The following is a 15,803-nucleotide window of genomic DNA, read 5'->3' as shown; positions in this document are numbered from 1 at the left end:
GTGGGTTAAAAGGAGTCGAGTGGTGAGCATGAGTCTCAGACTGCCTGCTTTCCATCTTCATGCCTCATTTACTGGTAGTTGCACGAGACACACTTGGTTTGAGTAGCAGAAGGGAAAAAAAAGAGGCTACAAATAGAGGGATCACCAAAGGAGAACCCCCAAGGTTCCAGACATCTGATCCTGCCAGTCACTTTAGCCCACGTATTCTGAGATGAATGGTCAACCATGTAAAGCTGCCATGAGCGAAGAAAATGAAAAACAAAACAAACAAACAAACAAACAAAAAATCTAGCAGCGTTCCTTTGCTTGAGGCCACAGGGAGCCTTGTAATCTTGAGGAATCAGGATCAGCAGAGGAGTGAGGACAGAATGCCAGTGTTCGTGGGCTCAGCACTGAAGGGAGAGGTTAGGAAATGGAATTAATGGAAGGGGGCGCCTCCTTCCATTACTGAGCTTCCTTCAGGAATCCTCGGGAACCGTAGCTAGACATGTCTTCCTTTGGCTCCAACCAGCTAGCCCCTCAGAGTTGTCTAGCGTACAGCTTGAGTTGATGTTAGCAGGAACTTAGAATCCGTATTGCCTTAGCATCCCGAGGGCAGTGATTACACACAGGCAGCATCACACGTGGCAGCACAAACATTTTTTTTAAATACAGAATTTAACAATAAGAGCAATGATCACGTTTTAAAGAATTTGAAGAAAATCCAACAACGGACTCAATTTAGTCTCACAAAATTAATCACAGAGAGAAGCCCAATAATAACTAATGCTGTATACAGGTGCACGCCTGACGGCTTACAAAGTCTCTTTTTCTATATCACATGTATATATCGTTATGGAAAAGAGGGTTCATAGAACAGAGATGAGAGGGCTGCAGATCAAAGACCTTCCAGGGTGATGCTGGGAATCAGGATATGAAGAATGTCCTTAAAGTAGATTTTTAACTAATGGAAGCCCATGATTTTTGTGGTTATTGAGAGACTGAAGTCGATCTCAGGCAGAAGCCTTGAAGTTCTGATGCTTAACCAATGGAAGTATAACTGACGCAACAGTGTCTAAGGAAAATCAGACACTAACAACGCAATCACACACGGTTGTACAGCATCCTGTGGTCCCTATTTAAAAGCCAGCCTAAGGAATATAAAGTTTGGAAAGAATTCAGAAAAGAGCTTAGGGATTATTAAAGACGAAAGGCATAAGGCTATGGTGAACAATTTAAGTGGAATTGTATAAATTCTTATTGTTTCAGAATTCATGATGAATTGTCCAACACAGCTGTGTGGAGGAAGGAAGATCTAATTCCAGCCGTTCAAATTGTACATATCTTCTAAAAGAAACTGCTAAACTTGGCTCTAAGCAGAAGTCCAGAGCTTGAGCAGGTGTTCTTTGGTTAATGCCTGACTTTTTGAAGCAAGAATAGAGGGAAAGGAAATGCATCAACCCACTCAGACTAAGTAAGCAGTGAAGAAGTTGGTTTACAAAGAGGTTGTCCCAGGGGATTGGAGAGCTGAACACTAGGGAGTTGTAAACATAGGCCAAGCACTCATCTCTCTAACAAACACGGGCGGTTTCAGCCTGCAGCCTGTGGAGTTGCTAAAGCACAGCCCTGGGGCCTTTCAGATTCCACCTCTCTGAGTCTGTAGGCTGTAATGGTATTTGAAGATCAGGCCTCCTTGGCAAGGCAAGCCACAGCAATGTAGGCTGTTTCTGACCCATTACTTTCTAACCACATGCAAGGATAAATACAGGAGTGAGGGTGGCTCAGAACTTTCCCTCAACTGTAAGTGTTGGCACAGCCAAGACAGGCCACACCCTCGTCACCCAGTGTCAGTGGGCTGAAGCACAGAGAACCCATCAGCACTGAATTACAGCTCTGTAAGATGTTTGTCTTTCCTATTGTTTTATGGTGTCTGTATGAGACGGGGAGATGGAGGGAAGGACGGAGGGAGCAATGGGAGGAGGGAGAGGGAGGGTAAATGAAACTAATTGGAAAGGAAACAGGTTTAAAATCAGGGGAAAGAGCCTTCATGTTTTCTTGAGGTCACACTCACCTCACACATTGATTCTAATGCTGGACCCTGAAATGTAGCCCCCTGATTCTGAGAGCCCTGGGGTCTGGAGCATGCTCAGGTCTTTGCCTGTTGCTCACAGATAAGGTGTCTTCTTAGGCAGGAGCTCCACTTTAGTCTCCCTGGGCTGCTTAGTAATGGTGTTGTCTCCCCGGGGATGACAGGGAAGAGTTGACAGGCCCAGGGGCGGGCTTTGCCATCCCTCAGCCATCAGTTTGGTGTGTTGTTGCTGACTACGCTTTCACTTCAACACAGAAAGTGGTAAGTCTCCCCCCTCCCCCCCAAAAAAAACCCTCCAAAACAAAAGGAAGGGAAGTTTTTCCTTAAGGACTATGCTGAAGTATTTCCAGAGAAATGATTTCATGGGTTTTTTTTCCCCCTTAAAAACAAGAATTTCATGCTATAATATGAATAAAAGTAACTTGAGGATTGTGCCATGCAGCTAGAGTTTGAATTTGACAATAGCTTTCTCCACAGAAGCCTGTTTTATTTACCAAGTGGTCTCAGGTGCCCTGTTTGGGAGTGGAGGTGGGGCTGTCAAAGCCACAGTTGTCCCCTGTGGTCAAAGCCATATGATAGCTGGCCACCTACTGAGCAGCAAATTTACAGATATGGTGAAAATATGATTTGGTTCTTTTAAAGTCATTTCTCTCTCTCTCTCTCTCTCTCTCTCTCTCTCTCTCTCTCTCTCTCTCTCTCCCTTTCTCTCCTACAATTGCTGTTTTCTGTAAGTTGTTTTATTTTCTTTTCTTTAGGGAAAGGACTTTTAGTCTCCCCAATGCTATGTGGTACCCTTCCCTAAAAGTCTTTCCATTGGTTGAGCTGGCCTGAAGGTCATAAACCTTAATCAATACATGGGCTGGTTGCTGCAAGGTGCTAATTGACATCCTCTAAAAGAAACAATGTCAACAATCAATAGAGAAGACAGAGCATAGGTAGATTTATGGCTTTGATTTTGAGAGGGTGAGGGAATGCCCAGTGACGCTCTCCCCTGCACTCCTTTTGAATGTTAATGTTTTCTTGAGGATGATTTAGACTCACTGCGAGGACACTGCCTCTACTCACTGAAGCAGAATCCTCGGAAGAGTTGCTCAGGCAGAACTGAAATCATGACTTGCCTCAAAGAAGCAGCTCTATCGGCCCGCTAATGACGCTTCACACAGAGAGCCGATGCTCCTTTAACTCCAGGCTTTAATGCGAAGTTTCTGAGCCTGAGACAACAGCTTTAGAGCTGGGGTGTGCCATCAGCTGCTCGCAGCTACCTCCCTGTCTACCGCTTGAACTCAGCCTGGCTGGCTTGCAGAATGGAAACTAGACAGGCTTCTACCTACCTGTAACCGTGTTCCACCAGGAGATGGATAAAGCATTCACTCAGCCACATCCAGGTACTTGAGCATTAACTGTGTCTTTGAGCTAATTAGATGCTTTTTTTTCTGTAACTTTGTAATTTATGCATGAGCAACAATCACAGATACCTTTCGGGTCTAAGTTTTGGATTTAAATTTGACTGTTAAAAGTCTAATTAATCAGTAGCAAGAGAAAGTTAGTCCAAGAGGGTAAAATGTAACAGTGACTTTCTGATAAGAGCATGTTTAAGTTTATCGTGGTTCTGATACTGCATTTAAAAAAGTAAGAAAATAGGCTTTTTTTCCCCTTTCTAAGCTGCAGTAAATTCTTCTTGAAAACTGTTTGCTCATTGCAGTTTCCACCTTCATGTGAAACACCCAACCTTCTGAAAGTTAACAAGAATATTTTGATTTGTTTACAAGGGTTCACAAGTCAGTAACCCCAGTCGGTGCTAGTTCCTCTGAGTGATGAGCAAGCACTAGGCAGCAGTAGCCTTTTGGGGTGTCTCCTATTCACTTCCTTTCTACTGCAAAACACAGGAGGAAAGAGACAGAAAACTGGGAGAAATCTAAGGGCTCGTTATTTGAAGTTTACAGTTTTTCCACCTTGCCCATGGTGCCTTCAGATTGCCCAATTGGTCTGGGTGCTGCATGGTAGCCCTCCAAGGTTTGTGGCTGGGTTGCAGCCTTGCCTTGCAGTCTCTTTAAAACTCTCTCAGCAGGTGTTAGGGGGAAGATGATACTGAGAAAGAACTATAGAAGAGACTGGGGCTCTGGCTAAAGAGCCATGTCCCCCAATGACCCAGAGGTGAGAACAGCAGTGACAGAATCCACTCCCAAACCCAAGCAGCCGTGCCTGCAGACTGATTCTGCAGAAATGAACAGAGAAGAAGCCCTCCAGCACAGCAGCAGGGAAGATACTCTGCAGAAACTGCCTGTTGACATTTGGAGCTGACCAGTTTTGCATGTACAAAGAAAAAAAATATTGCCTGTGAGGTTCCTGGTATCCTAGAGTAAATTTTTTCAAGAGTATAAAATAGTATTCACTCTCAGCTGTCCTGTGAATTTTGAAGTATTTCATTGGAACAGGAAGGCTACATTTAGGAAAAATATATACGATGCCATGTATTTATGTCAACCAAAAGTAAAGGTGGAACGGGGGAGTTAGAACATATGAAGTGCCCAGAAGTCTTAGGACATGTTTGCCTGGAGTTCTCAGCTGATCACCTGGGCCTGAATTTATGTGAAACATTTCGAGTCACTGTATGTGTGGATGCTGTTTGCTGGGATAATATACGGGGTTTCTGGGAGATTCACAGGACTTGGCCTCTACAGTGACTGGATCACGAGGACACTTTCACAGTCACAGGTCTTATTGCTTGAACAGCCATTAGGTGTTTGGTCTTCCCGAGTCAACGAGGAGGCCCAAATAGAGGATCCACTCACAGTTGTAGGGGGTGATAGACTCACCTGGGAAGTTCATACACCTGGAGCGGGTGAGCATGTCGGAAAGAGATGTATGGGAGAAACTTCAGCCCTGACTGTAGGAGTGGGTATGAGACTTTCTCTAGCATAAATAGTAAAAACTGAGTTTACGGAGCCTCGGTCCCCGGATGTGTTACTTAAGTCCTTGCAAATTGCGGTCCTGTTTCAGTAGTCAATTCCAGGGCTATTGCAGAACACTGCAACCCTTTAGGTAAGTTTGGCTCTGCCAGACGCTGCAAATGCAGCCCTGCCTACCTAGCCAGCTCCCTTCCTGTTTGTCTAAACAGCTGTCTCCCTACCCTGCCAGATAAATATAAGTGGAGTACACAGGATCTCTTCATAGGACTAAGTGTCCTGTCGATGTAAACTGCACAAACCCTTGAGTGTTCTTGTTCAATGGATGGGCTATGTTTACACCTAGTTTTAAAAAACACGCCAACTCACGAAATTAGGTTTCTGGCCTAGAAGTTTTAAAAATTAGGCATGGCAATTACGCGGTTTAGGGTTGCCTAAAACACAGATAGCATTGCTTCACTCTATCCAGAGGGGCATAAGGGCAAATGGATGTGACCTTCAACTCAACCCAACACTGGTGTTGGGGAAGCAGGGATGCTACTCTTTGGATAAATGGACCGTTTATTCATAACTTTCTGTGCCTTTGTGTGCCATATCTACAGAACACAAACTAGAAATAAATCTGACTTTGCACAAAACCCTAAGAAATATTATTTCCCCGCTGCTTATTTATTGGACACTCAGAACGTGTCAGGCAGAGCTGCCAATGGACTACAGCTGTCGTAGCCACTGGCCCCGCAGTGCCTTCCAGGAGGAATGCATTTGAGAACAAAGTGGGAGGCTCTAGAGTCAGAGGTCTGTGTGTATTGCCACAGAGCAAGGTAGCAAATGCACTTGGCTGAGTGTGCTGCTGCCACTCTAAAAATAAGATAGGAAGTGTGTTGTGGCTCTAAGATGTACTTTGCTCAGAAAAACTATTCTTTCCTTTTCGTGAAATTGCATAATGAGATGGAGAGTAGATAAAGTGTCCAGGGGCTTCCAGCATGAGAAGGGTGCCTGTTGACATTAATAGTCTCCATGTAAGACATTAGGATTCAGTATGTTTTAAAGGGCTGAAATTCCTCTTCAAGAGGCAGATTATGTAAGAATGACCTCTCCACTAGTAGGGCAGTCGCCTTCGTCCAGCTGATTGTTTTATTATACTCTGGACCCCACCCATTAACAATGAAAGCCAAGAAAAACTGAAGAGCCAAATAGCCACCAGCTTGTCAAATGGCAGGATCTACGACTATTAACCTGTCACAGTGACTTGAACTGTCTGTGAGTCTTTGAAACAAGATCTGTTTTGAATGCAATGATCTCATATCTCAGCTCAACTGAATGACATGTGTTGTTTTATCCCTTCATTGACTCAGTTAGCTGGAACCTTGCATTCAGTTTCCTGGGCTATAAAGGAGTCAGAAATTTGATCCGATCTATACTCCAACAGGCGATGACCCCCTGATTAGCAAGGCATTCCTTAGGAGCTTGTTGCTTACTAGTGGAGGAGGCACACACCGTAGAGGCTTACGCTGCAGGCAGAGGGGGAGGTACCATCTTTGGTAAAGAAGAGCTGTGAGGGCTTAGCTGGTGACAACCCTGAGAATAGAAGGAAAAATACACAGGTGAAAGAGGGAGAGGGGTGTGCACTGTGAACAGAACCTGGGGGTATGTGTTAAGGGTGTTCTAGGAGCTGTTCTAGGTGAGCTGACAGAATCAGAACATCGTCTCTGGGTGTCCCCTAAACTCCATCACCTGGGACTTTGTTTTGACCAGTGTTGCTAGAAGTCAAATGATATTTGATGCTTCTTCCATTTTAAATAGAAAAGTAAATCATTGCCATAGGAGACTCCATTGCTATAGCAGTTACTTCTCTGTGGTCCAGGAAACATTAAAACATCCCAGCCTGAGGAGTCCATGGCCCGTGGACACTAGGGTACCAGAGTCTCTGGGAGAGGGAGGAGTTAGATTTGGGATAAACAGAACACAGCGTATAAGAAGGATGGATGAACAAAGAGAAGGACAGGATGCTATTACTAAGATGAGAGAGAGAGAGAGAGAGAGAGAGAGAGAGAGAGAGAGAGAGAGCAGCAGCAGTGAGAATGGACCCCATTCAGATGGGCCAGAGTCTACTGGAGTAATTCAGGGTACTTTCTACTTTGTCATTTTCAGAGACTGCTTGGGGCTTGACTTGTGAAAAGAGGTGTGTTATATAATTTTTAATAGAATCTTTGTATTGAGTTTTGTGGCTTCAGTATTAAAATTAGACTTTATTTCCCCAGCAAACACAATCGGACCTAGCAGAGGGAGGACGCAGATTCTCTGCCTGGTGGGGAAAGCCCACCTGGGCCTGACAATGCTGTGAGTAACCATGTTCCTTCTTTATACTTAAAATAACTGCCATGTGCTGTTTGTAAGGCTGATGCTGACCACGCCAGAACCTTCTGGAATGATTTGTCTTCTCAGATGTCTTTATTCATTAAAAAAAATTGTTATTTCCGTTTATAAAAGGAATATTTCATTATTTAGTTAAAATACTACTGAACATTTTGTAAGAATAATTTTTTTCTGAAACAGGAACGTGTTGCTTTAAGACGTGCTTTTTCAATGTAGGTGTCTGAATATCTGTTCATTTTGGTTAAGTGATGAAGTTTACTTCTTCATTCTCTGTATTTCGTCTGATTTTTCCTTCAATGTAAACAAGCTGTTGAACATTTTAAATTTGTAAATTACCAATTAGCTGATTGCAGGTTCCAAATTAAGCAGCCTCTTTGAGAGATTTCAATCTATTCTAAATGAATTTGTGAAGTACCTGGCATTTATTTGTTTCTGGGTCTCTCTGTCCCCGGATCCCTTTGTAGCCATCCCTTCTCCACCCACCATTCAGCCATTTGTTCATGACATCCACGGCAGCTCTCCCTCCTCTTTCATGTGCACCCTAATTCCACAGGGATCCTTGCCCCATCTTCTGCATTTCTTTTCTCCTTCATCCTGTCTCTTGCATCTTTTCCTGTCCTTAGTGGGGACACTTCTCATAGAAAAATTACTGCGCATAGAGTTAATGTGGCATTTTCCTTGCTGAAATGTTAACTTAGTAAGAAGATCTGGTTATTTGAACAAAATATGTTATTTTAGTAAGAATTCAGGCACTATGGTATGCTGGAAGAGGAGAGGTTTACATTTCACAACATGCTATACATTCAGGCGCATTCTTTTTGAATTGGTACCAGTCTGTCTGTCTATCATCATCACCATTGTCTGTCTATATGCAGGCTTGACAATGAAGGTGTCAGGCTTTACATAAGAATTAACCAGATTTTTCCTCTTACTTTTTCCTGCTTTCCTCTCTTCCTTCCCTTCTTCCTTCCCTTCCTTCCTTCCTTCCTTCCTTCCTTCCTTCCTTCCTTCCTTCCTCCCTTCCTTCTTCCTTTCCTATGTTTCTTTTTTGTTTCTTCCTTCTTTCATTCCTTTCTCCTTTCTTTCCATTGTTCCTTGGTTTCTTTTTTCTTCCTTCCTTCCTTCTTTCCTCCTTCCCTCCCTCTGTCCTCTTCTTTGTTTCTTCTGACATTTGTTCTTTCTTTTTCCTTCCTTCTTTCCCTCCTCCTATTCTTCCACTGTCTACCCTCTATCTTCTGGGTGGGGGTGGGACATTGGGGGTGGTACTAGGATTAGAACAGGGCCTGACAGCTACTGGGTGATCTGCTACCTAACTACATCTCCAACTGCATTTTACCTTTTAACCAGGAAAGTGTAGTAAAATCACAAATTAAAACTGATTATTGTAATAGTTAGCTGTGGAGAAGTGAAGCATCCGAGTCTTTTTCAAGAAGACTGAGAGGGATGAGGGGCAGGCAACCTGAGGACGGATGAGGCTACATCCTAGGCATTCCCATGGGCTTTTTCATCGCCATACTGAGGGAACAGTGCACCTGCTCGTGGTCTTGAGTTACGGGTAGAGCCTAAGAAGTATGAAACACTGATCCAGGGTAAAATGGTTGCCATTTGCCCCATTTGGAGAAGGTCAAAGAAAATGAATCCTGTGTATCAAGAAAGCTCCCATGGCTCAGACACCAGCAGTTGGGGAAGGAAGGGGGCCTAAAGAAGGCTTTGTTGCTCTGGTCAGCCATCTTGTAGCTTGAAGTTCATCTCCTAAGCTTATGGGTTATCCCTCTGGTCCCCCTGATTGATTTGACTTTACAGATACCAGATATCCTTAATTTTGTAAATTTATATCATTAGTTATTTTTTCTTTTTCTACATTTACTTTAGGGATTGTGCTGTTTTTTTTTTTTTGTTTGTTTGTTTGTTTTTGGGTTTTTTTTTTTTTTGTAAAAAAGTCCAGAAAGGCATACTGAGCTCTGCTGAGAAAGGAAAAGACTCTGATGTTATTTGGTCCAGAGTAAAACTAGACACATTGGGAGAGTTGGGGCCACAGGGAGAGGTGCTAAAGACCAGCTCCATCACACAGGGTCAGCCAAGGTGGGTGTGAGCACGACCAGCTGATGGTTGGGGTTTCTCTCTATACTTTAACTCTCAAAACTCTCAGGCTGGTAGCCTTGCTATTTGGGGCTCTCTCTATCTACAGTTTAACTCTATATACAGCTTAATTCTCAGGGGCTGCTGGGCTTGAGAGCCTCTCAAGATGGAGGTAGCAAGGACTTGAACCCTGAACTTTCAGATTCAGGGGCTGAAGTTTATCAGCTGAACTATCCAGGCCTTCTGGTTTATCTGCCACCAAAACTGCTCTCTGGCTAAAATCTTTTCTTGTTTAACAGCAGAGAGTCTTAATTAGTAAGCTGGATAGCTCTTTTAACTCAGAGTACAAGCTGCCGCAGCCCTGACAGTTTCTTGCTGTAAATACAAGGCATAAAAGAGAAAAGGCCTAGTTCCTTTTAACTTAATGTCTCAGCAGTGAACAGTGGCTTGCTGCAAGCTAGAGTCTGAATAACATTCCAGGCTGCTTATCTCTTACTAAACTTACAAAACTTAGAAGCGTGCAAAAACACGCACACATTTGGCAGGCAAAGCAGGGAGAGCTTGATGACGCTCTCACACACATGCACACATACAATCAATAGACAAAACAAGCGAGCTCCCACAGATACCATTTGTCCATATATAAAGAACATATGAATACAAAAAAAAATAAATGGTTAACTCTACAAGACAAGACAGACACCTGTTTCTTAGAAAACCTTGACATTAAAAAAAACTTACTTTGAACACATCTGTATCTAAGCATACAGATATAATTATACATATATACACATATACATATATACAATATATACAGACAATTTGACATATGAACAGAAAGACAGACAGATAGACAGACACATTTTGGATGAAGTGGATGGTCTCAACAAATGTTTAATTCTGTCTTGGGTTTTTATACTCTCTAATACAAAGATTCTCTATGTATGGAAAAAATTACCTTATTAAAAAAATACAGTTGTTACATAAAAAGGGAGTTACAGTGGGACTATTGATCCTAATATCTAACTAGATAATATAAGTTTAAAGCAATGATTTTATTTACATGCTCATTATGAGTTCGAAGCACAAGTTTTATCTTTTTCTCATTTCAAAGGTACATTATGTATTCAAAGCAAGTTTTTTTAATGTCAAGGTTTTCTAAGAAACAGCTGTCTGTCTTGTCTTGTATAGGTAACCTTTTATTCTTTGTTTTTATATTCATATGTTCTTTCTTATCTTGGTGTACACCTGGGCCTTAATCTTGGACTAAACCTAGAATGAATTTCTCTCCTTGATTATTAATTTGTTTCAATCTTTTTTCCCCTTTTGGTGTAAATCAAGTGCTTGATATAGGAAGGTCCACAGAGCTCATAGCAGTTTTTGTTTTCAATACTACAGGAAGGTTTTTAAATTACTTGAATCAAATTAGAAACTCTTTAAAATCATCATCAGGGGTTATAAAATCATCAATTCATTTAAACTGCACTATGTCACGAAGGTACATCTTCAAAACAACCTGTAGGAAATCTGCCTAACAGCATGAGGCAGTAAGCAGTGAGGGTCTTGGCCAAGCCAGATACATGAGACAAGCATAGAAAGGCAGTAGAGCAACAATAAGCAGTCTTGAGGCAAATTTGGGGGCCTTACCTAAACCCTGGATACACCCATTTGGAGTGGGCTGCCTCCAGGAAGCTTACTTGCTTGCTTCTGCCAATCCAGCATGCAATTGCTCCCAGCAGAGGGGAGCTCAAAGGACAGGAAAAAGCAAAAGAGAAAGTGCCAAGGACAGCAGAGATGTGCTTATCCACAGTCAGATGGCCCTCCCTCTTGCCTGCCCTTGAATAATTTTATACTTGGAGTGATTAAGTCTAATGTGGATATTTTTCAGTGGTTGCAGATGGCTCTAGTCTGTTGTGATAAGGAAACTGCATTGGAGACTTTAGCTGCCCTCTTGCCCTCTTCTTCCCCAAGCTTAGTGAGTATAACAGCTGAGGCCAGAGGCTGCTTTAACACTAAGCCAATTCAAGCCAAACCCGATCCATCAATATCTCCTATGTTTCTAAAGGGCTTATTTGTGTTTAAAATACAGTTAACTTTTATCTCAACCCTGCTTCAAAAGAAGCATGAATCATGAGTGAGACAACTATTCCAGCATTGAAGAAAGAAAAAAAAAATTAAGGTGATAGAGCTACAAAAAGATTCATTACCTGCAAAGTGATAACTTCCTCCTCTCAGACACTGGTAGTCATTCCTTTTGTAAACTTGTTTTTAAGCAGGGATCTTATTCATATTTGTTGACGTACCAAATTGCAGGCACTCTGTTATGCGGATAGCTAATGGTGATGATAGGAAGTTAACTGAAGAAGGGTTGTAATGATGATGAAGTCGTAATTTCTCTTTTTATTTGGTTGCTTACTTTCACAGAGCATAATTTCTCTTGAGTCATGTTAATTTCGACAGACAGCCACTCTGTCATAGATTCTATCTTACAGAGGGGGAACCATAAGCCTAGAATGTATACTTTTCTTTTTTTTTTTAAGTGTGCTTTTCTTTACAAAATGTAAATTGACTTAGAACAGTACCTGAAGATTTTAATGGCCTTTGTGTATTCTACTATTTACCTTTAAAAGCAAATAGCAATATCCAAATGCATCAGTTTTTAACACTAAAATGTAATAGTTCTGAGTGTCTGTCTGTCTGTCTCAATGGAATGGTGTTAAGCGACAGGGAGCCACTTGAGAAGGCTGTCCTTTTAGGTATAGTTGATCAAATTAATTCCTCTTTGCTCATCTCTCTAGGTACTTTCCAGGCTCAAGTACTGAACCTGGTTTTTGTTTTTTAAGAATAAAGATGAAGCACCTTCCTTGATGGTTTAGAAGTCTATAGTACTTTCCCCTCAGCTCAGGCAGCAGAAAGCAGTCCTTTCGTTAGGCCATCTGAAGTGAAGCAACACTTTCTTGTCTTTCTTTCTTCTTTGTATGCTTTTTAAATGGTTTTCACAGACATTCATATTTATCACAGTACCGAGAGATGTGCAGGCAATTCTGAATGCGTTTTCACAATTCACTGACCTCTGTAAGGTCCCACGTTTATTTAGCAGCAAACAGGAAACCAGAATTCAGAGCCCAGAGTCCAAAGCTTCCCTCGAGAATTTCTATATTAAACATCTTTATTTTTATTTTTATTTTTTTGGTCATAGTTTCCTCTCACTGGAGTTGTAGAGGTCCTGCTTTTATGACTTTTGGACTTTTATGACTTTTTATGTCAAGTGTATCACAGAGCGGGCACACAGGTGTTGCTCAGCCTTGATTGGTAACATTATAATGGTGTGAGAGTAACATTATTAAATGAAGCAAAAGGAGTCCTGGGCAGAGACCTTACATACCAAGTTAACAGCACATGTTGAAGCCAATATTGTTTTGCGTGCCTCCTACCTTCTGTGTCTTATTTGCAGTCCCTGCCCATCCCTCCTGGTCCCAGGTGTAAAGGGGATATATTATTCTCTGTACTTACATAAAATTAAGCCTCGGTAGTATAAAGAGACATTGACTTATAGACTGTGTCTGAGAAGCATGGCTGTGATTCTAGAAAACCAGGATCTATTCTGATAGTTACTTCCTCTTCTTTCCTTTCTTTCTCCCTGAAGATAACTCAGCCCTTCCAGGGAGCAGCCACCATGATCTCTCCACACTGATGATGGAAGAAAGGGGAACCAGGAGATACTGTGTTTTGGATTCCCTGGACGATGGATGAAGGACAGCCTGTCCCTTCACCCTTGGTACCCCTTGGGAACTTATCAGATTCTAGCATGTCTCTGGAACAAAAAACAACATTCGTTTTTGTGATTTTGTTGTTTATCTTTCTGGGCATCCTCATCGTCAGGTGCTTCCGGATTCTTCTAGACCCATATCGGAGCATGCCAACCTCAACCTGGGCTGATGGGCTTGAAGGCCTAGAGAAAGGGCAGTTTGATCATGCCCTTGCTTAGCAGGGGCACAGTAGGCTGCCCTCCAAAGGAGGCACAGTGCTTTATGTCTGAACAAAGTTTTCCATTTGTAATGTTCTCAGCAAATCAAATTTTAACCACATCTGGCCCTAGGACAATGAGCCATTATTTCATAAACATACTCTTGTGTTAAAATCATCTTATTTGAGGATAATGGAAAGTTTATATTACCAACCCCCAAGTAGGAAGGTGCAGACATGTGTTTTTTACTCAATGAATGAATATTGCTGGAGATGTGATTGTAAAGCCAATAGTACCAATACTCATGTAGGCTTCACTGCCAAATGAAGGACTCTCTCATCACATCAGAGAATAAACAATCAGAGAAAATCTGATGTTAATACAAGAGACTCCTCCAGTCCTTGTATTCTCCCAGAGTGAGTAGAACTAGGAAGCGGTGGTGACTTAGGAAAGACAGTTCTTTACTTGGTAAATGTGGATGAGAATGCTACTGTCATTTTCATTATTAACTAACGTTGAAGTCTACAGAGTTTGGAAACTACCAGGCCTCATCTCTGAATTTCTGTGGCTAACACACTTAGATACACTGATGCATAATTAGATTTTTTTTTGTCTTTGCATTTCTGATGGAACTAATGGATTACAAGCACAACTTCAAGGTTTTCTTTTTAAAGAAAGACGATTGCTTAGCGAGGAGACTATGACTGTAAGAGGAGTGTGCATTTATGCCCGCATATAGTTACCAAATAAAACCTTTCGAGACGCAGCAGTGCATCCTCTCATTTTGCTGACATAAATTGCTGGTTGGTGGTATGTTGTACCGAATGGATAACGTCTTCCCACAAGGTACGAGTGAGCCGGAGAGGTCATCCTGTTAACTCTGCTTTCAGGAAGGTTGCCTGCGGATTGCCCAGCACAGAGGCAGCCTATTCGAAAGGGGGATGTAGGAAAAAGGAAGGGGATCAGGGAAGAGGCAGGGGTCGAAGAGAGAGAGAGGCAGATGCTATCAATATGCATGCATGAGAATGGTACAAGGTTGGAGAGATAGTCAAGTGGAAGAGGTCTGTGACCCATGGTTGAAACATCACCCAAGAATCATCTGGGGAGCTTAATATGCATTCTGATTTTTTTAAATTGTAAATGCCCCACAAGACCATGATACAAATCTGTCAAACAATTTGGAGGAATATAAGAAGTTCTAGCAATCTCAGGTACATGATATGTTCGAGGTCAGCCTGAACTAAACGATATCCCCTCTTAAATAAACGAACAAATAGAGTAACTCTCAAAAATTCTACCAGAGATTCTCCCAAATCCTTGGTGCCCCCTCAGGCTATAATGTGGTCTTCCATTCTAGGGTTGACTCTATAGCTTTGATCTAATGAACAATGATCCAGAAGATAAAACATGGGTCGTGATGAATGTGAGATCAAACAGTCAGCAAAAACAATGACCCAAGAGAGAGTTCCTCCCGTGTGGTAATCCGAGCTCTTGTTACAAAGCTTTATGCAGTATAAGTTATTATTACGAAAGAATCCAGAACTTACCCTGTGAGGACAAAGGTGTTACAGATGTATTCAAAAAAGGGGAGGAGAGCAAGCTATAGAATAAAGAGGTGATGGTGTGAGTGAGGACGTTTGGGTTGGGAAGGCCTGGCTGGAGTAGACAGTGGGGAGAGGTAGCTGTCCTCATGAAGGACGAAGGTGAGGCTGGGCACCCACTGGTGATAATGGGAGTCACTGCAGATTCATTAGAAGGAAACGACACAAAGAGCCTTGCAGTAGTTCCAGCTTCCGACTGCTTCCTTGGGGGCAACCCAAACTTTTATTTCCATAAGGGAAATAGACAGAAATAGCCATGCACCCATTTTGGTGCCTCTGAGCCAAGGCATTGCCTATAAGCTCACTGGGCCTCCCCAAGCCTGCTCTTTTAGCTTTTCTCCATTTCTTCCCCCACTTTATTTCTTTCCCCAGATAACAACTCCTTATTCTACTCCTCCTGCTGAGCCTCCAGCTCCAGCCTCTGTCCAGAGCAAGAATATCTTAACAAGTGATAAAAAGCTGTGGGCTCTTCAGAGTAAATTGATCCCCTCTGAGACATGCTCACTCATAATTACTCTCAGCTCCTTGGGGTGAAAAGCATGTTCTCAAAATGTCAGCTGAGCCCTCTGTCTCCCTCCCTTCCGGTTGCAGGAGTTACAGAGCAGCACTGCCTATCTAACAAGTTATTAATAATGAGTTCAGCTGACCTTTATCGTGTAGATCTGCATCTCAGGATGGGGAAAAAATGCTTTCCCAAGGTCACTCTAGATTTGCTTTTTGATTCAGAAAAACACTCAATGCCTTTGTAGCCTGAGCTCTAAATTACAAGTCTGTGGTTTATGTCTTTCAAGACACCCCAAGTTTTG

The 15,803-nt window shown here is 42.3% G+C and overlaps 1 protein-coding gene across 3 annotated transcripts; it reads left to right on the top strand.

The window, feature by feature from the left end:
• The first annotated feature begins 3,105 nt into the window (after positions 1-3,105).
• On the top strand, positions 3,106-14,131 carry Ctxn3 (cortexin 3). Of its 3 annotated transcripts, none has more exons than XM_021651572.2 (3): positions 3,106-3,453; positions 7,236-7,314; positions 13,076-14,131. In XM_021651572.2, the coding sequence occupies exon 3, from the start codon at positions 13,175-13,177 to the stop codon at positions 13,415-13,417; it is 243 nt and encodes an 80-aa protein (XP_021507247.1). In that variant the 5' UTR covers positions 3,106-3,453; positions 7,236-7,314; positions 13,076-13,174; the 3' UTR covers positions 13,418-14,131. The 3 variants fall into 3 exon arrangements, with proteins under 3 accessions (XP_021507247.1, XP_060233221.1, XP_060233220.1); XM_060377238.1 differs by lacking the exon at positions 3,106-3,453 and adding an exon at positions 6,998-7,100; XM_060377237.1 differs by lacking the exon at positions 3,106-3,453 and adding an exon at positions 7,014-7,156.
• Positions 14,132-15,803: the final 1,672 nt, after the last annotated feature.

The sequence above is a fragment of the Meriones unguiculatus genome, chromosome 2 (assembly GCF_030254825.1).
Source record: "Meriones unguiculatus strain TT.TT164.6M chromosome 2, Bangor_MerUng_6.1, whole genome shotgun sequence".
Classification (NCBI taxonomy): Eukaryota; Metazoa; Chordata; class Mammalia; order Rodentia; family Muridae; genus Meriones; species Meriones unguiculatus.
The sequence above is the reverse complement of the archived record's forward strand: the minus strand, read 5'-3'. Positions and strand labels throughout refer to the sequence as shown.